Here is a 25,582-nt window from a genome sequence, read left to right as displayed (position 1 = left end):
TGAGAGAGTTCCAATCATTTCCAGGAAATAAAATTTTCATGTTATCATTAAAATTTAATTTCTGCAATCTGAGCTAATTTGAATCATAATACAAGGCAAAATGATTACATAACAACAATCATAACTTGATTTTGGACTTGCATTTGGACTCAACATACTGTGTCTGAATAAAAACAGAGATATTGCACAAACTAAAAGCCCGTGCACCCATCTTCAAGATCTTTAGCACTCCCACTTTCCCATGTAAAGTTGCTGTGGAAATCAAGTTTAAGCATCCAGCTTCAAACCACCCAAAAAGTAGGGACTTGATATCAACTTATCTGCAAAAGATCTCCACAGAAGTGTAAATATTAAGTGTACCGCGTGCAGGGACAGTTTCATGTTCAATAGGAACTTCAGCTACAATGGTCTCATGACAATTCACAAAAGATGAATTCTTGAATTTGAAGCTTCCGTAGTTTGGGTTATTTATTCTAACAACTACTCCCAATGTGATGTTTAGTTGTAAGTTGGGGGAAGACTTCAAGTTTAATGTGTGGCTTACAGGGTGGAAGGTGACTTGGGGTTGTTTAGGCTTTAGCATGGTGAAGAGCAAGATCAATGAAACAATTAGAATGACAAGAACTAGCAGTATGGTGGTGGCTAAGTAGATTTTGAATCCTTTGCAGGAAGATTTGACACCAGCCATGTTCACTGATAGTTGGAATTCGAAGATGAAGAGTTAAAAAATTGCATTGTTTCAGAACATTAAAGGAATGTTGATGATTAATAAGACTTGTGGACAAAATAGGAACCTTCTTTGAGTCATTTTTGTGGATTTAAGTGTTTGTTTGGCTTGATTTAGCGTAGAAGGTTGCATATTAGAGCCTTGTTTGAACATGCACGCAAATGGCCCATGGTTGAAAAAGTTGTAGCCCTATAGTTCTAGAAGTTTTTTGCAGGGGAAAAAACATGACTAGTGGTTAAGGTTTTAGACAAAGATGAGGACAAATCAAAGCAAACAATCAGAAGTTTGGTGTTTAATATAATGCCACTCACTTTGGTTTCTCCAATAGAATTTGTCTCATCTGTCTGGTCACTTAACATAAAATATTTTGCTTACGTCCAAGTAAATAAATTCCAAGAAGAAGACTTCAGAATTCTGTCAGTCATGGCAGAGAAGGAAGGAGGAATAGTCAAGAAGAGGCATGTAGAGGCAATGAGAATGGCAATCACAGTTCTTGGGAGCACGGCTACATGTGGATCCTGAAAAGAAGGTGAAACACATGGCTACAGCAGATCAAGAAGGGAACTAATGCTCTGGTCTCCAGTCAATTAGATAACTGTTGATGGCCACAAAATTCAACTCAAGAGCCTAGCTGGCATCACCAAGACTTCTCCAGTTGAGGCATTTGCTGCTGGCCAGTAACGTGTCTAAAGTATTTGGTACTCATGGTTCACCAGGAGTTGGCTGCAGCTCTTTAATCGTCAACCATTTCTCATTAAGGGTGTGCTTTGATAGGATATCTCAAAGGGATTCTAGGAGGAAATACAGATTCATGGATAAGGTATTTGAATCGCAGATGGTGGTAGGCCAGAGCATAATTCTTGCCTTGAAGAAAGGACATAAAAGCAAATACTTCATCTATAATGTTTTCTCTCTGAGAAATTGGAAACAAGAAGAATTAATCAAATAACTATATAATCATGAGGAGTTGAGTTTATTACCTTTTACCAAATTTTCTTGATCCAAGACTGGGACAGGATAAAGCTAGGCTGTAAGCTACATTTCTCCATACTTCTACTGTCCTTTGGGTAGCTATAAAGAAGCAGAAGGGTGTCATGAACCGTCAATATGAAGTACTACAAGCACAATTGGATAAACAGCAATTCTGGAGCTTCCATTGAAAAACCTACAGCTGAAACCTAATATTTTCTGTTTGACTCCATTGGCTGAGGCATATAAAACCATGATTTGTTAAGTCGGTATGCTGTAATGCTAATATGAGATGAATTCAATGTAAATATCCAGTCATTTTCTCACGGAACCTCTAGAATACAAGAGGAAATTAAAAGAGTTTGAATAAAGAAACCTGCTGAATAACATCTCTCCAACCATGCAGTTGCCACTAAGCCCTCATGCTGGAACTCCTCACAGATTCCCAGAGCTAAAAGCAAAACTGAATACAGAATAAGGTTCTGTAATGGGCTTTCTTGATTTGCTCCACTTTCACCTGATGAAGGAGGGTTTCGATAACAAGATCTTCAGAGTCAAGATCATCCTGTGTTCAGCGCAAAATCATCTATGACGCCCGAATTAGCAATGACCGATAACGTAATCTTAGCAGCATTGTCTTTCCTCTCCTATCATGATACCCAGAATCATTTTCCACACTAGAACCATCACACCCACATATTAAATTTCCTTCCTCAAACCCCTCCTCCCCTTTTCCCCATGGTTCCACCCATCTTCATCTCCATTGTATTTTTACCAGTAACATCTTCCCTCAGGGAAATGTTTGCCCAACTCTCAGAAAAGCCTCCAAAATCTCCAACTTGCATTGATTTCCTTCGCCGTATTCTTGATCTGAACATCAACTTGATTCATTTATGGACGATTACCAACACCGCCGCAATCACCGGAAACAGCCTCCATCCGGAGGTCAAAAACACTTCCACTGGACATTGCAGCAAAGAAGACCCACCTCCTTTTCCTTCACAACGATAATGAAACTGTAAGCAGCTCTCTCAACGTCGCAGCTGAAAACCCTAACTTGAAGAGCAAGTGATCAATTGTTTTCCAGGCTTGGAAGAATTCCTTTCCTTTGTAGTTCAAGGGACCGCCGGAGCAGACGGTGCCTACGTGGACGAGGGTGGACCCAGAAATGGGGGTCGGAAGTTGATGAAATCTTCGATGATTTCGCACCATGAACAGTCCATTGCAGGAGCCTGAGGTTTCGCATATGAAAATTTTTCTTGGGGGCCCGTTTGTTTGGCTAGAAGATTAGTTGGGTTGAAGAAAAAACCATGCAGGAAATTGGATTTTGAATGTGTTGGAAGCATAGAGTATCTGTGAATTTATTTCTCCAATCACATACATGGTATAAATCTTCCCCATTTTTAAAAAGGAAAACCCATCAAATACAAACATAAATCACCTTGAGCTGCCATTTGAGTTGAATCATGGGTGGTGAAATAAACACAATTTCATTGTTTGTAACGATATTTTGTGGGCAGTTACTTGTCGTTTTGGTGTTCCAAATAGTATAATGGCCGGCCATCATAGTAACATCAACATATCAAAACTGTTCCCAATATCACATAATCCTCTCGTCGTCTCCCTTTTAGGCTCTCTTTCTCTGTTCTTTCTTCCCTAAACCTCTCTGTAATTTCATCAAGATGAACGACCTGCTCACGGTATGTTGGATGTATTCTGCTAAGGAGTTCCGTTTCTGTACTTTTTGGATGCCTGATTGTTGATGGGAATGGTAGACTGGCTTTATCTGAGTTTTGCTTTTGAATTTAATGATTCATTTGTTGTTTTTGCAAGGGGGTTGGTGGTTCATGTTGTATGGAAATGCATCTGTAAATTGTGATGGTTTTGATGGGAGATGCCTTTTTCTGTGAAATTTGATGTAGAATTGGACCTTTTTAAGAAAACCCATTACCTATCTGTGATTTCTCTGGAATCATACCAGTTTGGTCACTGAGAAAATTGAGGAAAAGAGAGAAAATCATCTCAAGTTCTAAACTATGCCAAACAATTGTATGAAGCTATGATTAAAATGCTAAGTTTTTCTTAGCTTATAGATGATGGTCCACATGGGATTTCTTTTCATTTCCTACCTTTTCTCAGCAACCAAATGGATGCTATGTTTATGCTAGTCCTGGTGTGAAAACTTTCTAGAAAGTTTTCAGTTGAATACTTCAATGAATTGAATTGGTTCATCTCAACTGAAGCAGCTGTCTTGTTTCTGACTGTTGGGATTTTCTGGCACTGATTCAATTTTTAGTTCAAAGATGATCATATAGTTGCTTTGTTCTTTGAACTCATACTCAGAAGACTATAATTACTGTGTCTGCAACTGCATGCACTTTCAGGATTCATTTGTTGGAGATGCCAAAGTTCGGCCTCCCAAAGAAAGAGACGTTGAAATGGGAACCCGGGTTCTGAATACTAACTCAGATTTGGGATTGGAAGCTTTCAATAAGCAGGTGTTGATACTCGAGTTGTTTGATTTTTCTATATGTATGTCTGTATACTAAACATTTCTCTCTTTATTTGTTAGATACAAGAGGTTGAGAAGCAGGTGGATAAGCTCACATTATTACTCAAGAAACTTAAGGTATGGAATAGTGCTGATACTGGACTCTGTTTAGGGATTCATGGAGGCATTTATAAGGATTGATGAAATGAAATCTCAATGTATTGGTTCAAGTAAATGGAGAATATATACTGTCATATCAGAAGATCAAGTCATCAGTTCCTACAGATTTTTCTCTCAAAATTCTCTTGTCACTAGTCATTAACTTTCTCTCTATGGAGGTTGAAGATAACTGAAACAGCATTTAGCTCCCTTGTTTCATTGTCTCTGGCAAAATGGCAAATTTGAAACAGGATCTTTCAAAAATCATACTGACCAGTAGGACAACCAAAAATTTTCAACTGAAAAAGGACTTTTGGGCAAAAGCCCATTACTAACCCAATGATGCAGGGTAGTTTTATTGCTTACAGTCACAGCCACAATTTAACTCCAGAAACTCAAAATGTAAGCTCTTTGCAGGATGCTAACGAGGAGTCGAAGTCTGTTACCAAAGCGTCTGCCATGAAAGGTAAAGCTTTTCTCCTTCAACCCTTACTCATCTGTTGAGAACTTGTAATCTCAATTAGATGTTCAACCCTATTACATTCCCAATAAATGGGCTATGAAAATGTTGTATGGCTTCATGCGCAACCAAGTTGGCTACATTGGGTGCTCAGTGCTGTTGGGTGCATGCTACTCATATTTTATGCTTATTGTGTACTTCCTTATTTAGCTACTTCAATTGCTCTAAACGTACTGATAAATCATTCACAGAAATCAAGAAGCGGATGGAGAAAGATGTTAATGAAGTGCAAAAGATAGCACAAAATGTCAAAGCAAAACTAGAAGCAATAAACAGAGATGTATTACTTTACTCATCTACAGCTTGATACACCAGCATGTTCCATGAGGCTAAGCAGCCTGTCATTATGCTTGTGCTGTTGTTTTCTGATTCCTTCCTCTCCCTCTCCAGAACTTAGCCAATCGAAAAAAGCCTGGCTGTGAAAAGGGAACAGGTGTTGATCGATCAAGGACAAACATGACAAAGTATGTTGCAAGTGCAAAATAAATTTGATTCCTAGATTACTGCAACCTTTCTTTTTCAAAGTAGAACTTTAGTAACTTGCTAGTCATAACCAATTCTTGAATCTCAGTGCATTGACAAAGAAGTTCAAGGACCTAATGATAGACTTTCAGGTTTGTCTACTTTGTAATCTGGGTTACCTTTTTTTGTTAGTTTTCTTTCAATCTCTCATCAATGTATTTATGATTTAGGCCCTCAGACAAAAGATGCAAGATGAGTACCGCGAGGTTGTGGAGAGAAGGGTCATGACAGGTTAGCCTGAAAACTCTCAAAGAATGAAAAAAACCACAAATTAATGGTCTTTCTAGGACTTTAGGCTCTCAATGATCTAGTTTCCATCCATTAAATTGCACTTTGTGTTATGTTTTTATGATTGAACAGTTACTGGAACCAGACCAGATGAAGAGGTGAGTCTGAATCCTCCATTAGAATCTGAGCTATAATGGACATGGCTGTTATCATAATTGGCCAAAATTTAATGACTTTTCTAGACAATAGACAACCTGATAGAAACTGGAAACAGCGAGCAAATCTTCCAGAAGGCAATTCAAGAGATGGGTAGAGGACAGGTGTGTTAGCTTTGGGGAGCTGAAATTTTACAAATACACAGATGCCTTGAATCTTTCCCTTTAGTCCTAAATGTGAGCCATGGTTGCAGGTGCTGGCCACACTGGAAGAAATTCAGGAAAGACATGACACTGTGAAGGAAATTGAGAAGAAGCTCCTTGACTTGCATCAGGTATATTTGCACCCATAAACTAAAGCTTGAAACATCCACAATGTATAATCCTGTTTTGTGTTTTCATTTGTTAGATTTACCTTGATATGGCTGTTCTAGTGGAAGCCCAAGGAGACCTGTTAAATAACATTGAAAACCAGGTTTGCTTCTGCTTTTACATCCATTCTTCCTTTGGGTTGTGAGCTTGGTTTATTATTGGAGGCATATTATTGTTCTTAACTCCATTCTCATTCTGCTCCTCTCCAATGCTTGTAGGTGACAAATGCAGTGGACCATGTGCAATGGGGAACAGATGCTCTCAGAACAGCAAAGAGCTTGCAAAAGAAGTCAAGAAAATGCATGATGTTTGCCATCATCCTCATCTTGATTATTGCAGCCATTATCACTCTTTCTGTCCTGAAACCTTGGAAATAGTCTGCAGAAGAATTTGAAGAATGGTGAATTTGATTTTCTTCTTCCTCAGTTCTTTTCTGTTATTTATTTACCAGAGTGTCCATTCAAATAACAGCCATTAAAGAGTTGCGGTTGCTTCATCCCCTTGTATTTTTGCTTCCCTGCTCAGTTTTCTTAATCAAAATTTATGAACAATGCAGAATAACAATTTTGCAAGGCATTCTCACCTTTGAGTCTTGGGTTACTTTTCATTCTCTCTATCACAATGTTCTCAGACTTCCCATTACTTTAGATCCAATATTCATTTTTGTCAAGAGATAGAACAGATCTAAATTTGATTTAAATATGAATAAAGCTTAGGTTTATCAAGTGTTCTGATAAAATCCCAAAATTTCACATTTTGCTAGCCCAAAATTTCTCTTAAAAATAATTTTAATGATTATAAAACAAAGAAATTTGATCTAATTATATTTTTAGCATAATTTATTCGATTTTTATAAGAATATTAATCCAACAGTAGTTAAGGACAATCAAAGTGAGCTTCATAGAGTTTTCATCAAAGATGAAAACTAAATTTAGGTTAACCATACGCAAGATTAGGTGCACTAGGCTAGTAATGCATATCATTTTGTTTAAGACACTATAAGTCATCAAAGTGAAATTAAACTACTTTAAAAAAAAATTGGATGAAAACTTGTATCAAAGTAGGGACGGTAGTGGAGTGGGTTCACGATGGGTCAACCCATCCTTATCCTACTTATTCAAAATAATTATTATTTTTATCTTATTAAAAAAATTAAATAGGATGGGGCCGAGGTGGATATGCAAATTTCTTATACCTAACATCCCCTATCTAGTTTGAAAATATTTTAATTTTTTAAAAATTATATTTTAATTTTTTTAATTATATTAAAATAAATATATTTTATAAATAATTAAAATATTATAATTTTTATAACTTATATTGTTGAAAAACATTTTATTATTATTATTATTATTATTATTATTATTATATATTAAAATAGAAAAATAAAAATTAAATTAATTTAATTTTTAAAATTAATTTTATATATAATCGAGGTTAGACAAGATAAGGTAACACTTAAACCTACCCTAAACCCATCTCGGGTTTTCTAAAAAATCTCAAACCCACCCTTAACCCATTTATTTAAATTTCAAATTCGTCCCATTAGGAGTAGGGTGGGGTGAATATAAAAAAAAAAATCATCCTATTGCCATCCCTATTCCAAAAAGAAACCAAGGTTAAAATCGATCTATTTTCTATTGGAAAGGTTTTCTAACCGCTATAAAATCTTTGTTTACTCCTCTATGTCCTTTGTCTATTTATGTTACATGCAATTAGTTTAAATGTTATCATTTATATCTAACATTGCTAAACTTTTAGAGACCAACATCAAATTCTAGCCCTTTTTCCCTCCCCTCTCTTAGGTGTACACCATGGGATTAATTAGCTTGTTTCCCTATAATTATCATAATAAAAATTTTATAATAGTTAATTATGTGACTAATAGAAAATTGGAATTAGATAATAATTAGCATTTTTAATTATGCTTTAATTGCTAAAATTTGTTTAGAAATTTCCTAAATTAATACTTGTTTTTATCTCACATATTTTCCCATTTTAAGGTTTGTAATTTAAATATATGTTCTGTTATTGAAATTAATTTATTAATTTTTAATTTAAATAATAACTTAGAGTACGATTTAATACTAATTCTATAAAGTAGTTTTAGTTAAGTATTTGATAAAAATTAGGAAATATTTTTAAAAATATGAAAAATCACATATAGTGTTTTTAGAAACACTTTATAGTAGATTCTCTTAAAAATATTTTCAGATAAAATACTTCTGTCAAACACAGTCTTAAAACCCATTTAATAATAATTTTAAAAATGTTTTTAACTTAAAAAGTATTTTTGAAAAAAAAAATATTAAGTAAATGCCTTTAAAATTTTGAAAAATTATTTATAAAGTTAAAAAATCACTTTATAATATTTTTTAAAGAAATATTTTATACGTGATTCTCCTTAAAACGCTTTCGAAAAAAACAGTTTCATTATAAGCATTTTGTGTAGAAACATTGTCACACCAACTATTAATATCTTTTTAAGTCTTAAAAAACCATCGTGTAGTACAAAAGACATTCAACCCACCACCATAACAACACTACAAAAGCACTGCATTATACATGAAATTCAAGGACAAACATTTTCATTATGAGCTTAATTAGAAGTGAACTTGAAACCAGAACAAAAACTCCATGATATTAACTGATGGAAACAAACGAAATGACAGTAGTTAAACATAAACAAGTTTCTTCTCTTCAGACTTGAGAGAGCTAATCCAACAGGTACTACTACTAACATGCGATCTGTGGCCAAAATTGCCCAAAATAACCCAGTCATATATGGGATTATTGCCACATTATTTTACTTCAGTTCCATAAAATATTAGGAACCAGACAAAAGTTCCCAAACCCCACCCCTTGATTCCACTGGAAACCGTAGCTCTCCTACATTCTTGACTTGGCAATCACCAGAGTGTTGCCTTCCCCCATCCCCATCCCCATCCCTCCTGGCAATGTCCATGTCTCTTTGAATTGATCTTCTGTTACTCCTGCAAAACAATATAATTGACATGAAAATAATCAGAAGTTTTAATTATCATGAAGGGCTATGTTCATTTGTAGATATTGTATGTGAATTGAGGGAAGGGGTGACTTGCCTTTCCCCATGGCAGCAGTGGAGGAGATGCCTCCCTGGACAGTCTTGAGAACCCTATCATAATAATTTGCACCAGACCATTTCTGATGTGCAAGTGTGTCAACTCCATTGTTCCTCTCCTCCCTCTGGATCTTCTCCACATAAGCCTGCATTCCCCTGCGAGCAAAGTCCCTCGCAAACGTGTCGATAATGAGTGCATCGGCGTGGAAACCGGCCAATGTAATGAACTGCCAGCAGTAGCCCAACCGGGCGATCCGTGGAATGAAGTCCCTCATCTGTTCATCCGTCATTCCTGATGCATCCCAGTTGAAAGAAGGGGAGAGATTGTAAGCCAACATGATCTCTGGCTGCATTGATTTCACCCCTTCTGCAAACTTGGTGCACTCAACCAAGTCTGGGCTTGCGGTCTCCATCCAGATTAGGTCAGCGTAAGGAGCAAAAGCCCAGCCACGGACAATTGCAGCCATTACTGACCCTTTGAACCTGTAGAACCCTTCTCGGGTTCTCGGCAAGTCCCAGTCCCAGAACAGATTGCGAAGCCCCAACCTTTCAGCAATCTCCCGGCCTTGGTCATTGGAGAGACACTTATCGTACCCTGAATGATTCATCCACTCATTCAGCCTCCTCCTCTTCTCATCCTCCCTTATGTTCAGATTGTTGATGGCATCCACAACACACTCTGAAAATGTCTTCAACTGTGCCACTGAGAGCCAATTATCCTCAATGGCTTGAAGTTCAGCCCCAGTCTTACCAGCGGCCATTGCCTCAGCTAGAATAGTGGCCAAGCCCTTCCCCTTAAGGTTCGGGTTGGTTGCTCCCAAAATGAATTGATGATCCCTAGAATCCACATTGGTCTGAATCAAATTGGCTGCAACTGCATCAGTCCTGGCCACCAACACTGTCTCAACCCCCATAACATCAAACTGCAACCTTGCTGCCACAAGCCTATTGATATGCTCACTGACTGAAACAAGAACTTTCCCGGCCATGTGCCCGCATTTCTTTGTCATTGAAGACTGGTCCTCAATGTGGACTCCAGCAGCCCCACGCTCCACAAACAGCTTGCAGAGCTTAACAGTGGCAGTTGCACCACCAAACCCAGTATCCCCATCAGCTATGATGGGCTTCAAGTAGTCCACATAAGGCGTTCTCGCTCTCTCTTCGCGGCTCATGCTCATCCTAGCCTCTTTCTGCTTCCTGTCATGGTACTGCTGAGCAAAGTAGAGGTGCTCAACCTTGTTTGGGACAGTGTCATAAGGGTAGTCAGCCAAGTCAGGGCCTGGCTCATTGGTAGTGGTGTGTGTTGAAGAGCATTGCCAGCCTGAGACATAGATGGTGTCCAAGTGCTTGGCCATCATGGCAACTTGAACTGGGTCCAAAGCACCAAACGTCCTGGAGGCAGTGCCATTGGCTTGGTGAGTCTTGAGAGTTCTCCACAGCTTCTTGGCCATCTCATTGGAGCCATAGCTTTGCTTGAGGTTGCCACGGAGAGCCACAACATCTCGGGCTGAGTATGGCCTCCTGGTTAGCTTGAACCTCTCAGAGTTCCACCATGCTTGCACCTCTGCTACTTCTGCTTCAAACCTCCCTTCTTCCTCCAGTATCTGTCCACAAAATTCTAAATCATTAGCTGTTGGGGAGGCTGCACATTTACTTGGGCTGGGCTTGGGCAAAGCTTATGGACCAAATTTGAGTGCAGGCCAGACCCCAAGACACAACGGCATGCCCCAAGTCAAACTCCATTTATTAATTTTTCAGCAAAAATAGGATAAGGGAAATTACACTACTTGCATGATCTAATGATTTTTCATCAGAATTGAAAATAAGGGTAAGTGTCAGCTAGTTGGACTTGGTGGCCAAGTGGACATTTTTGGAGCTGCACATGTCAGCTAGATGGATATATATGTTGACAAACCCACATGCAATTTCTTCTTTAGATCACCCAGAAAAGGCCAAACAAGCAAGTGAACTGATGGAAAAAGAAATCAAATATTGCTTAAAAATGGGGTGGATGCATTACGTATGAACACTTCTTTTAGACAAAAAGACATCTTATATGGTTGAAAAAAGAAGCATCAGGCTATGGTTTTTCTTAAAGGGGAAGAGACATTCTCAAAATATGTTGTTGAGTTGAAGATCCAGATTTCAGACCATCCCAAAAGGGAAAGAAATTTTCAGATATGCCTTATTCTTTTAGTTGGTTCTTGAAAACAACATTTCATGTCTTGAGAGAGACATATCTCTTCAAATCTAAAATTCTTGTGTCTTGAAAAATTCTCTCCAGCCTCTTTGGATTTTGGAGAAAGAAAATGAGAGAAAAGTAAAGGTTGAAATCACTAGAAAATATTGGATCCTTGCTGAAGCTATTTTCAGCAATTTTTTCTTTGTTTTCTTCCCTTGAAAACAGAAGAAAGAAAAAAAGTAAGCCACAATCTAGTAGATTTGAGAACACATAGTTTATGAAATCCCAATTCATTAGACATATCAGGAGAGCTCAATTAATGCATTGTTTGGAAGCCATGAATCATGCGAAAAGTGAAAAAACCCCAGTGCATGCACTGTTCTTTCAGAGCAAAGTCTGAGCTCCTCTCTTGAGTCTCTCTGGATGAAACCCTACCACTACCAAAATGCCACTGCAAACAACACAGAACTGTCAAATTTTCATGTCAAATGTACATCATCACCCCTTCATAGCTAGGTGTGTTTCACTGCAATTTGGCCTCAAAACAGAACTTCACCTGAACTCATTGAGAAAAAGAACTGTAAAACATAATTCTGAACCAAAAATGTTAACACCCATGCTACTTTGAACACACACATGAAGTGCTTGAATTCATCTACACATAGAAAAATGAAGCCAAAATTTGAGAAGAAAGGGGTGTCTTTGAGCTTACCATTGAAGGCACTCCAAAAGATGCAGCCATGGGAAGAACTGAATTTGACAGAGAAAAGGAAAGAGATGAGTATAAACAACTAGGAGATGAAGTTCATGGCAATGGCTCCTCCAAGTTGTTCTATTTATAACATGAGAGGAGATCAAAGTGATGCCCTTAAGGTGAGAAAAAAACAAAATCCAAGAAATTTCCACTGTGTTTCTCATTTACGCTTTAACTGTGGAATTAAATTTTGCCATTGTTATCTGGTTGAAACATGGCCTTTGAGGGCTGCAGTTGCAGGCACGTAGACTATGGTGCTTCACAAACCATCCTGAGCATTTCTTTCCATCAACCATGCTTGTCGTCTTCCTCTTTTCCATGATGTCACCTTTTTTATTATCTGCTTAACTGCTTCAGTTTTTCTGTTTATTTTTCTTTTCCATTTCTTTTATTTATTTGAGTTGGTTGATTTGTGTGAGTTCAGGGCCTTCAGGCCATGTAAGAGAAAGTGATTCCACTTCATTTCTTTGTTTTACAACTATTACACAAATTCTGCGCCACTAGAATTAGGTAGGATAGATTTGGGAGTAATCCTAGCAAAAGTGCTTATATCTCAAAAGTATTCTAATAATGTTTTTAAAAAATGATTTTAAGAAACATTTATGTAGGAGTCCATTTGATAAAAGTAGTTAGAGTGATTTTAAAAAGTATTTTTAATATTTTTAATACTTAAAAGATAAAAAAAAAAAAATTAAATATAAAAAGAAAAAAAGTTAAAAATGCTAGCTTTTTAAAATCCTCTAACTAACGGATTCTAAGTTCTTATCCAAAGATCACTTTAGGTTAACTAAAAGCCCATGTAAAGCCACTTTAGAAGATTTTTCACTTATCCAGACCACACAAGGCCTAGGATTGCAAAGGATCCGAGCCCCAAGAGGCAAATCTAGATGTAGAGGGGCCAGAAATGGCAGACCCACAAGCCACTTTTCCATATTGGTCCAATCATAGGAGCTGCACCCATGTTGGACCCACACAATCTCTGCCTCCTGATTGACCCACTTCACAGTCTTCACTCCACCATGATTGGAGCCTCTGGGGCTCCCATTTGATATTTGGGTTCACCCCAAAACCTCCAAAAATCATTGAAATGGGCTCACTCACCTTGAGCCCTCAAATGTTTATGGCTCAATCTCTATACATTTAGGGCATGGTGAAAGCAAAGATGTGTACGTAAGACACTTAGCCTCAATCCATGTGGACACCACAGAGCTCCAACACCTGTGGGGATGGTTTTGGATGGAAGTTTTACGTGTCACAATGGTGTAGAGGCTAAAATGGATATGGGATATACAGTACTTGAAGATTTCTAATAGTTATCTATTGAAAAACACACACTAAAGTTGATCCATTTAGCTTAAGTTTTTGAACTCTTTTTTGGAATTACTATATGGGGATTTGATTCAATATATTGTGTGTGGGTGTTCTCCTTTTATTGTGGGGAAGGTGGTTACACTGCTGACGATAGAAATGGTTAGAAGAGTTTGAAGTTTGGACTCCCAAGGAACAGAAGAAGGATAAGCCTATCTGCAAATTTCACTCTCATGCTAGCTAGCTACATATGATGATATATTTTCCACATATCCTCTCCAAGTTTTTCTCCAAATCTCATCTCTTTCCCTGCCATGACTGCCCACCTCATAAACACCTTCTCGGTCCACTCATTTTCATGAATTCCATGTCACCCAATGTCATTCCATATTAAGTAACGATCCATGTGAATATTTTCCGATTGTGTTGAATGGAATTTTATAAGATTTCAATGTAGAATTAAATAAAGTCTCATATCGGGATTAAGGATTAACTCTAATACTATTTATAATAATTCACTTTTTTATATTTAATTATTTTTTTGACTTTAAAACATGTTTATATAATTTTAAAAAAATGCATATATATATATAATATCATAAACTTTTATCCTTCACATATGTAAAGCAAGAAAGCAAACCCTACATATAATTTGAATAAGTCACGGTCACACTTTGTGATACAAATGAAGGAAATATGTAACGTATGAATTGGGTTGGTTGTGGGTATGGGGGGAGGATGGGGATGAGACGTCATGGGTGTGTATATTATTCCACCGTCAATATACATGAGAGGATGAGGGTGGGTTTTGGACTATATCCATTTATGTGAGTTTCTAGAAAGTGATGGTGGGTTTGGGTGGCCAAAGAGGTAGGTGGTTTGTGGTGGAGGTGGTGGTGGTGGTGGGGGGTTTGAAAGAAAAAACAAAAGGGATTGGAGAGAGGAAGAGAGAGGAGTCCCTCTCATCTTGGGATCTTCAAAACTATATATAAAGAAAATGGGCTCACCAGTTAAGGGTGTGGGGGACTGAGGGTTTGTGTTCTGAATCTCACTGATCTTTCAATTCTTGATTGTGATGCAGGTGTGGTTGGGTGTTGAGCATTTCAAGAAAATACAACTTCCTCATCTCTCTTTTCTTTTTCCTTTTCTTTTTTTTTTTATGAAAAATATTTATTTTCTCTTTGTATTATCGGGTTTAGGCTAAATTAATGTTAACCCCTATAAATTGTTTAATAAATAAGTGGTTTTTTCTGTTAACTTGAATAATACAAATTTGAATTGACTCATGTAATTATTATATTAATTAAAACTAATAATAACTTTCAATTATTTAACCTCACATTTGACCCATTTTTAATTTATTTTTAAATCACTAATCATATAAACCTAAATAAGAACCAATCCAATTCAATTATTAAACAAAATAATTTAATTATTAAATGAGTTAAATAGATTATACTACATATGCCTAGACTTTGACACAACACGAACATGATCCAAACCATGCACATAATGTGTTCGGCTCTCAACTCCTTTGAATGGGCTTGGCCTTGAACTCAAACCTGTTCATTTTATCAAGAAATAATGAGCTTGACTGCACACTACAAGTCTACAAGAGCCCAAGACCAAACCCATGTGGACCCATAACCCCTTGAAACACGGTCTTCTAAGAGGAACATTATGAAGTTTGGAATCATACAAAAAAAAAAAAAAAAATCATATTAATTTATAGTAATATATAGCATGAAATGAGACCCCTTTTCCCCTTGACCCACTGACCCACGACAATCACAAAGTCCAACTTTCAATAAACAACATCTAAATTTTATATGGAAAAAAATAAAAATAAAATAATAATAATAATAAGACAACAGTTGCGTACTAGTAAAGTTTATCCAAATTGGGGCCATTGGGAACTATTCCCAGATTTTCTGTCCAAATTAAGGGCCCCATTGTAGTAATTGGATGTTGGATCTACCCCAAAATAAAAATAAAAAATAAAAAATAAAATAAATAAAAAGAAAGAAAGAGGACTCTTTTTGGTTACTGTTGTTGAAATTTGAAAACAGTTTTACGTTATTTAAAACAAAAACATTTTTCTAAGTCAACAAAAATGTTTAGTAAAATTTTGATTAAAAATAATTTTATAATAGTTTTTTTTGAAAATATGTTTTTATGGACCATTTTTTTTGTACAAAATATTTTTCTAACTCAGAATATGTTTGATAAAGTTTTGATAGGAACAAGCTTACAATAATTTGTTATGAAACAGTTTTAAAATAATTTTTTTTTTTAATATTTTTTTGTAGAGTGTTCAGAACAATAATATTTTTTGTTTAGTATTTAAAAACAGTTTTTTTTTTTTAAAATGTAATATTATTTGGTCATTATTATTTAAAAATAAATTTTAAAAACAAACTAAAATAGATAATAAATGAGAATTGTTTTCACCCGATTTTAAAAATAATATATATATATATATATATATATATATATATATATATATATATATATATATATATATATATATATATATATAGGCCCATTTGATCACATTTTTTAAAATTTATCTTCAAAAATTATTTTTAAAAATAAGATTTAGAAAATATGATCAAATAGGCTCTAATATTTCATACTTGAGTTTCATATTGAATTTTATCAAGTAAAACAATTAAAAATTAATTTTTAAAAAAATATATTTTTTGGAAAACAGTTGTAAAAAACATTCTCAAAACAGATCCCAAAAATAGTTCTTAATTGTTATTTAAAAACAAAATTCTATCTAGGAGAAATTTTAACCACTTATTCTTCCCAGATGTGTTGTATGTGCAATACAAAAATTCATAAAATACTTTTTATATTTCATTTGTTACTCAAATCATTCTATAAAATAAATAAATAAATAAGACAACCTAAAACACCTCAAATTTATTCAAAAAGATGTCTTAATTTATTCTAAAAGATATGCTTCCAGGCTAAATTCGAGGAGAAATTAATTATAAAAAAAAAAAAACCGTTTTCAATTAAAAATTTATGAAACTTGATTTTGAAATTTTAAAAAATGAAAAAACTGTTTCGAAAAAGTAGAAAAGTATTTTCGGCCACCGTCCAAAGATTCCAGAAAGAAAAGATAAAAGAAATGGTTCGTTGAAACAACCAAGGTGCGGCTGAAAAATACTGAAGTTGATTATAAAATAATGTTTAGGATTCCGAATGAACGACAAAAAAATTCCAGGTGCATTTTCTCGGTTGCAGGCTACAGTCTGAGCAGTTGGTAACATGGCTTCTTCATATCAACACCCAGGACCAGATTGTTGTAAGAGGAATCAACTCAGAATTTGTCAGTGAAAGTGCAGCCAAAAGGGTTTGATTTTCAGTGAATTTTCATTTTTCTCAGATTTTCTTTCAGGGTTTTACCATTGAACTTTGTGTTCTTCTTAAAATGTGTGTTTGGAAGCTAAGAAACTTCACCATGGATTCAGGTTTTAGTTGATGATGATGATCAGAATATTTCATTGCTCATCAGAGATGGTAAGATTGCAAATCCAAACACCAAACCACCATGGAAATATCAAGAAAACATTGTACAAGCACTAATTATAGCTAAAACTCCACACTACACTTCTCTTTTTACTCTTGATCAAAGAAAAGTGATAAATACCAAACAGCTAAACTTTCTTACAACCCCCAAAATTTTCCTGCCGTAACCAAGAAAACACCACCCCCTCTTTTCTGGCCTTTCATTCACTTGATGAATATCTTGAAGTCCAGTACTTCTCAATTTCCTCTGCCGTTCTTCCAGGAATTCTCCCAGCAATCAGAGACCACCTAAAGGATCATCATTTTCCCTTATTATAAGGCCTCATTCAAAAGTTTCAGAGAAGGAAAAGAAAAAGAAGCAGAGACACACACCTCTCTCCAACCAGATTGAACATCCTAGTGATCAGGGTTTCCTCATCTTCAGAGAATTCAAGCTTGGAATCTTGACTGCTTCCCTCTGCAGCAACAACCACCAAGGAAGAGAAAAAAACTGGTTAGTATCTTGTGGGCATAATAGCAAAAGAAGCAAAATATCATATGGGTTACCAGCCCAAAAATACCCATAAAACACAAAGGTTACCAGCAAAAGAGCCACTAATTCCAAACGGGTACCTCTAGAATTCAGAGAGCTATGATGTGGGAATTTATGAAGCAGGGCACCCAATAGAAAAACAGAGAGACCCAGAAGGCAAAACCACATTTTTGATAGAAAATACCCATAAAAACACATGAATCCAGAGAGCTAACATCACAAAAATGATTTGGGTATTTATGAAACAGGAACCCCAATACCAAAACATGAAGACCCAGAAGGCAAAAAACACATCTTTAGTAGAAAACATTCAGAAAACCAGAAGGTGACATGCAAATGGGGAAGAGCAGAAGAGCCATTAAATCCTTCAGATGGGTACCTCTAGAATCCAGAGAGCTGCCATCAGAGGAGTGATCCAAGTCAGCCATTAGGTTTGAAAACACAGAAGACAACACAGAGAAGAACAAAAATTCTATCAGGTGAAGCTTGTAAGAGAAGAGGGCCTGTGAAGTAAATGTGGGTGGAAATGAAATGCTTAAGTAGTATTAATAGAGGAAGGGGGACATTCCTATGAAATAAGGGGGGTCTTGTGGGCAGGGAAGAACGGGTGTTAAAGTGAAAGAAGAATGGTAGTTGGAAGAGGGGGTTGTGGACTTGGGTAGTCCAAGTTTGAGAGGTAGTTGGGAACACTTAAACTATTGGTTGGTAGAGTTGTTTGGAGATAAGGATCATCTTACGTATGACCACTCACACCTCTGCCTAGGAAAATGACCACTCTCCGATGAAGTGGATTTTCTATAAGTATACGCTAGTATTTGTCAGAAAAGGCAGACAAAATGTCTTTTGTAACAAAATACCATAAGTTCAAAATATTGATACGGTACCTTACAAAAACCCATATAATCTTCTAGATTACTTTTTAAATAAAGTCATTAAAATGAATGTTCCAAAACCATTAACTTTTGGTAAGTCAAAAACATCTCCTTTGAAGTTCAAAAAAATTTCAACACTTGTTTGGTTAATTTTGTTCTCTTTTGACTCATGTAAGAAATCATGCTTGATGAAATTTTATTCTCTTGACTACGATTTTGACTTTGGGTTTTCACTTTCACTTCTAAAGTAAATTTAAAAATAAATAAATTTTTTAAAAAAAAGGAAAAAGAAAAACCCCAAGAGAATATTTTAGGATTGATGGGATTGATGGAGGGAGGAGGGCATGGTAGGATGTGAGTAGGGGTATGAGTGTTGTACCCAAGTGGTTGGAGTGGGTGGAAAATGGAAAATGTTGGTAGGTGCATTCAATAGTAAGATAAGATAATTAAGGGTGTTTAAGTTGAAAGTAGTAATTGAGTAAACGCCAAACATCAAACAAACAACAAACATGCCCTTGGAGCTGTGACTGTGAGACACCCTAATAATTGCCCTTTGCCCCAATTTATACTAATTCAGCATTTACAGCGGACAAGTACATGCTAGATAAAGATCTCTCTCTCTCTCCTTACTTACGCGCCTCATCAGCGCGTGATGTTCACGCGCCTAAAATAATAATATAATAAAGTTAAAAAATGCTTATAAACTACTGGACAGAGATGGGCTTTCTTTAATTTTCTATTTCTTTTTTTTTTTATTTAATTATGGAGTTTTAAGAGGTGGGTGCGTTTTGTTTTATTGTAATCTTAAAAAATTATTTCTAATATTTTAATACTTGAAACATAAAAAATTTTAAATAATAAAAGTATTATAAATGCTTTTTAAAATTATCTTCAAATACATTTTAAGAAACATTAGACAATCATTTTTATAAAGTAAAATACTTTAATATGATAATCAAATGAACGATACAATTAGTTATGTCCATTATTATTTATAATATATTAGGTTAAAAAGAGATAAATAAAGAAAAAAATCTTATATTCAAAACCCGAGTATTTTGAGATGAAGTAAAATTATAATAATTTTCTTGTTTTTAATATCGGTTTTAAAATAAGACAATTATACTTTAGAATATCGCTATATATTTCATCGCTTCTATGTATTTTTCATCACTTATTTTACTAAGTAATGAAGTGTCATTCAAGCATATTATTATGGTATTTATAATTATAACTCATTTTATAAAATTAAGAATATATATTAATTTTGTGGGCTTTTTTTTTCCCACAGGGTGAGTGGACAAATTAGCACACCTGCTTGAGAGAGATGGGGAGGTGGAGGACCAACATGATGATTGATGATGAGGATATGAATGGAGGGCCAGGATCATCCAAGGTTGATCCGCCTTGTGATTTGTGGAAAGGGACAGGTGGAAAACCCGCTTTGACTTCTCATGGTTTTCTAAAGAAACATGAGCTATGATTGGATAAGGCACTCACCCACATCCCCTTCATTATTAATGATTTTGGGTAGCTTTCATCACATGAATCATAAAATAATTTTACTAATAAAAAAAAAAATAGAAAGATGTCCCTTTCTTATGTTGGGCCCACCATTTGCTTCCTAGGTTATTAATTTTTTTGTAGGTTTTTTTTTTTTTTTTGTCAAATATGTTACATTTACTATTCATATTTTCTTTTCACTCTAATGTTCACGTTCCTTACACATATGAATTCTACCAAAAAGGGGCATATTTATATACCATTTTAAAAACCAATAGCTTTTCTTTTGTTTTGGGACCATCCGATGTTAAGAAGTGTCCCAAATTCCTAATTAGTATAAATTCTTTTTTTGTAAAAAATATTTTATATTGTTAGGAAGTGTCTCAAATTCCTAATTAGTATAGATTCTTTTTTTTGTAAAGAATATTATATAGAATATTTCTAGGTTGATATATTATTGTAATATTAGACTTCCTTATAAAATAAGGAAGGTTGTTGGAAATATCTCTATAAATATTTTAGGTCATGAGGGGAAAAAGTTATATGAGATGGAGATGGGCTTGTAGAGACTATACGAGGTGGATAGAGATGTGAGGAAGAACGGAGGTACCCGGTGGAGCGAAAATGCTTGTAGTAAGGTATGGATACAAGAAGTGGGGAAACATGGGATGTTTCGAGAACCCAATAGTTGTATCTAGTTTTGTCCTCTATAATATTCTCTATTGTATAGTGGAATCATTATCTTTCATCTGTGGACGTAGGCATGGTTGGCCGAACCACGTTAAAACCTCATGTACCATATGTGTGATTGTTTTATCTTTGTGTTCTTGAACTAACATTGTTGGCATCAAAACTTTCGCTGGCATAACATCCGGGAGAGTTGAATTTTTTCATTTTTCTAAAGTGAGGGGGACCTCTTTCTGGAGACAAACGAGCAGCATAGGACGTGTGGTGAGGGATGTGACCATGGCCATGGTGGTGGTTGAGGAGTGGGACTTGCTGAGAGTTGAAGCAGTGAAGCTCTTGGAAGCTTGCAAGAGAAGGTAAAGGAAGTTGATAGCAGAGGGGGGATAGAGGGATTCGAGGGGGATTTTTCAGAAGAAAAACAGAGATAGAAGGTGTAGGGGAAAAGAAAAAAAAGTAAAAGGAAGAAAAACAGAGAAGATAGAGAAAAGAGATTTTCAGGTAAGGTTACTTTATTTTTCTTGAGTTTCCATCATTATCATTGTCTTTTATATTTTCTTCCTACAATTCGGGCTACTTTTGTTGATTTCTCTATGCTTAGCCATCTGGAGCTTTGATGATTCTGACTTGATTGCATGTTCTTTGTTGTTGATACATTCTCTGTTTTGTTTGGCATGGTTAGGATTCAATGGATCTCTATTTTCATTTTCATTATGTGGCATATTATGTAGCATCGATTTTTTTTTATTCCACCTTAAGACCTTTTACTCGTTTAAGCCCATGGATTGAAACTTGAAATGTGGCTTTTGTTGGTCCATTTTTCTTCCACCTTTGGTGCTCTGTTTTGTTTTCATTGTTTCCACTATTTTTGGTTCTCATCCCAATCAAAACCCATTCGCCGCACCACAGTCGATGTTGGCTTCTCGGTTGATCACTCGGATGGTTTCTGTGGTGATTGAAAATTTGGATACAATGGAGAAAAGAAACACTCTCAAACACTCACTTTGATACAATAAAACTCTCAAAGTTACAAAATAAGAACAAGAAGAAGAACACAAGAAAGGCTCAAACAAGTTCTTGGAACTTTGTCCAAAGACTCTATTTCCTCCCACCTTTAGAAATTTTTAGGGAACTAATGGAAATAGTCTTGGGATTGATCAAGCCTTTTCACTTTTCTGCATAAGATTTCAAAAAGAAGAAAAGTCATATAAAGCACTCTTAGGGTTGAAAAATGGTTACAAGGATGAGAAAAAACCCATTGTCTTCCTCAATCTCTTCATCTTTGTAACATTCAAAAAATTAAATCATATGTTTAATTCACACATTAAACATGATTTAATCTCAAATGTGTAACTCTCTTACACTTAACCTTTTAAGTTTTATAAAGTTACAAAGATGAGAAGACTCATTGTCTTCCTTAACCTTTCAAGTTTTGTAACATTTCAAAATTTAATCATATGTGTAAATACCTCTTAAGTTTTGTAACATTCCAAAACTTAATCATGTGTTTGATTCACACATTAAAAGTGTAACCCTTCTTACACTTTATTTTCAAAAGTTATTTTTCAAAAGTGTAACTCTTCTTACACTTTATTTTTAACCAACAATATATATATATATATATATAACAATCTCCCATTTGGTTAAAAATAAACATCAACCCTTATAACCTCAACAGTGAAAATGCATAAAATAAAATATCTTTCGATTTGAATTTTACCTTAGTGTAATTGTCACAAAGCTCCGTTGAAATCCCAAGTTGCTTATAGCATTGAACCAGTTATTCCTTGTAACGAAACCGGTAACAACATACACACTTCCACTAACCACACGAGTGCCCATTATTTTCTTGCTTAGCACTTTTATGACCATGTGCTCAATCCATTCATGAACTTTCTTGAAAGAAACTCCAACTCTCATGAGAGGCGGCACCACCCCTAAGTTCACATAGGTGAAATTCTTCCAGCATCCTTGTTACCTTTAAGATGCTTGTCACACATAGACTGAATTTCATTAAAAGCTTTAAGCTTAACCCTCCAACAGTAACAACCAACATTAATCATCACAGATGGAACTCACATGTTTTAATGCTGCCACAACCCACTTATCAATGACTTGTTTTTACCTATTGAACTTAAGACTAGTCATTTCGTAGTATTAAGTTGGGTTACCATCATTGGTGAATTTTATTTAAGGAGTTTTAGTATTATCCCTCTAGATGTTATCCTTACTAAATCTCTTGTAAGAGGTTTAGTAAAAGGATCCGTCAAGTTTCCACTTGACCTCACAAATGAGATTGAGATGATTCCATTTTGAATCAATTGTCTCACATACTCATGTCTAATGCTTATATGTCTAGACTTCCCATTGTACACTCCACTGTACGTACGAGCTAGAATGGCTTGACTGTCACAATTTATCGACACTGTTGACACATTATTTGCAGTAAAAGGGATGTCCATCATGAGATCCCTAAGCCACTCAGCTTCTTTTCCAATTGCAGTTAGGGCTATAAACTCTGCCTCTATGGTTGAGTGTGATATACAAGTCTGTTTCTTGGATCCCCAAGAGACAGCCCCACCACCAAGTGTAAACACCCAACCTGTGGTAGATAAATTATCTCTCACACTCGATATCCAACTTGCATCTGAATACCCTTCAAGTATAGCAGGAAACTTTGAATATTGGAGGCTTAGTTCTTTGGTATTTTTTAAGTAACCAAGAACTCTACCAATAGCTTTCCAATGTTCCATGTTTGGATTGCTAATAAACCTACTTAGTTTACTAACTGCAAATGAAATGTCAGCCCTATTACACTGAGCAGCATACATAAGACTTCCAATTGCACTTGCATACTCAAGTTGAGCCACCGATCTACCATCATTCTTTTCAAGTTTTATACTTGAATCAAATGGAGTATTAGCATCTTTAATCTTGAGATGACTAAATTTGCTAACTACTTTCTCAATATAGTGGGTTTGGTTCAAAGCATAACCCCCACTATTTCTTTTCACTTTGATACCCAATATAGTATCAACTTCTCCAAGATATTTTATCTTGAAGGTTGAGGATATAAACTTTTTCGTTTCTATTATTCTTTTCATGTCATCACTCAAGATTAACATGTCATCCACATATAGACACACTATGACCATATAGTCATCACAAATCTTAGAATATAAGCACTTGTCCACATTGTTGTGTCTATATCCATCTGAAAAAATAGCATGATCAAATTTTTCGTGCCATTGATTGGGAGCTTGTTTTAAACCATATAATGATTTGACAAGCTTACACATTTTGTTTTCATTCCCCAGTAGAACAAAACCTTCCGGTTGTTCCATGTAGACCTCCTCATTGAGATCCCCATTCAAGAATGCCGTTTTGACATCCATTTGATGAACAAATAGATTATGAATTGATGTCAAAGCAAACAATATCCTAATCGATGTTGTTCTAGCCACCGGCGCATAGATATCAAAATAATCAATACCTTCTCTTTGTTTAAACCCCTTAGCTACTAATCTAGCCTTAAAGGTTTGAATCATGCCATCGGTGTGATATTTCCTTCGAAATACCCACTTGCACCCTATTGGTTTAGATCCTGGTGGAAGGTCTACCAATTCCCATGTTTGGTTGGACATAATTGAATCCATTTCATCATTGATAGCCTCTTTCCAAAAAGCAACATCTCTAAAAGCCATAACTTCTTTGTATGTTTTGGGATCCTCCTCTATTTGAAGTACTATAGGAATTTTTCTTATAATATCTTCTCTATTTCCTTCTACTAAGTAAAAGGAAATTCTTTGAGAGTCAATCTCATCCGATCCCAACACTTTCTCTTTTCTAGCTCTTTGGCTTTTCCGAGGCACAATGGGTTGCTCAACAACCTTTGAAGGTGTCTCCTCTTGAGACTCTCCAACACTAGTAGGTACTTGAGAATTGCTATCACTCAACAAATTCTCAAAGAACTCTACCTCTCTTGATTCAATTATCACATTAGACTCCAAGTCTAATAGCCTATAAGCTTTGCTATTTGAGGCATAGCCTACAAATGCACACTTAATGGCTCTTGGACCCAATTTTGTTTTATTTGGATCCGTTATCTTGCAATAAGCAAGACACCCCCACACTTTGAAGTAACCTATATTAGGTTTCCTTCCTTTCCATAACTCATATGGATATATCTAATTTTTCTTCATAGGAATTCTATTCAAAATATGGCAAGCAGTCAACAAAGCTTCACCCCACAAATTGAAATTCAATTTAGCATGCAATAACATAGCATTCACCATTTCCAAGAATGTTCTATTCTTTCTCTCCGCTATGCCATTGTGTTGAGGTGTATAGGGTGTGATGCACTCATGTATTGTGCCATATTCTTCACAAAAAGAATTGAATTCACTAGAGAAATATTCACCACCTATATCACTTCTAAGCACCTTAATATTTTTTCCTAGTTGATTTTCAACTTCGGCTTTGTAAACTTTAAAGGCATTGAAAGTTTCACTTTTGTTTTTCAACAAAAACACATAGGTAAATCTAGAACAATCATCTATGAATGTAAGAAAATACCTATTTCCACCTCTTGTTAACATGCCATTAAGTTCACAAATATCACTATGTATTAAATCAAGCAAATTAGATGATCTCTCAACACTATGAAAAGGCTTTTTAATCATCTTTGATTTAACACATATTTCACACATTTCAAATTTCTTGGTATCACAAGCAATCAAACTACATTTCACAATCCTTTTAATAGTGCTTAAACCAACATGTGCAAGCCTATTATGCCACAAAAATAAAGAATTTGAATCCCACATATAAGCGGACGTAGACGCCATTTTATTGATATTGTCATTGGTACAAAGTTTGATCATCCCATCACAAGAATACCCCTTTCCCACAAAGTTCCCCGATTTGGATAAAATTAGCTTACCGGATTCAAACACCGCTTTGAT

At 35.5% G+C, this 25,582-nt stretch overlaps 3 protein-coding genes across 3 annotated transcripts; 1 reads left to right on the top strand and 2 right to left on the bottom strand.

Moving 5' to 3' along the window:
• Positions 1-1,801: 1,801 nt before the first annotated feature.
• LOC117926334 (syntaxin-132-like) lies at positions 1,802-6,743 on the top strand. The gene is made up of 14 exons (XM_034845426.1): positions 1,802-2,714; positions 2,784-3,396; positions 4,081-4,194; positions 4,269-4,325; positions 4,764-4,812; positions 5,058-5,146; positions 5,257-5,330; positions 5,438-5,480; positions 5,559-5,619; positions 5,749-5,774; positions 5,859-5,936; positions 6,026-6,106; positions 6,181-6,246; positions 6,362-6,743. Exons 2-14 carry the CDS (start codon positions 3,379-3,381, stop codon positions 6,518-6,520), a joined length of 915 nt encoding a protein of 304 aa, XP_034701317.1. The 5' UTR covers positions 1,802-2,714; positions 2,784-3,378; the 3' UTR covers positions 6,521-6,743.
• Positions 6,744-9,032: 2,289 nt separating this feature from the next.
• LOC117926152 (isocitrate lyase) lies at positions 9,033-12,167 on the bottom strand. The gene is made up of 3 exons (XM_034845231.1): positions 12,138-12,167; positions 9,245-10,847; positions 9,033-9,136 (listed from the first exon to the last, which is right to left on the bottom strand). Exons 1-3 carry the CDS (start codon positions 12,165-12,167, stop codon positions 9,033-9,035), a joined length of 1,737 nt encoding a protein of 578 aa, XP_034701122.1.
• Positions 12,168-17,002: 4,835 nt separating this feature from the next.
• On the bottom strand, positions 17,003-17,927 carry LOC117926968 (MYB-like transcription factor ETC3). Its single transcript, XM_034846313.1, has 3 exons — positions 17,640-17,927; positions 17,400-17,484; positions 17,003-17,315 (listed from the first exon to the last, which is right to left on the bottom strand). The coding sequence occupies exons 1-3, from the start codon at positions 17,755-17,757 to the stop codon at positions 17,228-17,230; spliced, it is 291 nt and encodes a 96-aa protein (XP_034702204.1). The 5' UTR covers positions 17,758-17,927; the 3' UTR covers positions 17,003-17,227.
• Positions 17,928-25,582: the final 7,655 nt, after the last annotated feature.

The sequence above is a fragment of the Vitis riparia genome, chromosome 12 (genome assembly GCF_004353265.1).
Source record: "Vitis riparia cultivar Riparia Gloire de Montpellier isolate 1030 chromosome 12, EGFV_Vit.rip_1.0, whole genome shotgun sequence".
NCBI lineage: Eukaryota > Viridiplantae > Streptophyta > Magnoliopsida > Vitales > Vitaceae > Vitis > Vitis riparia.
This window is presented reverse-complemented; position numbering and strand designations above follow the sequence as displayed.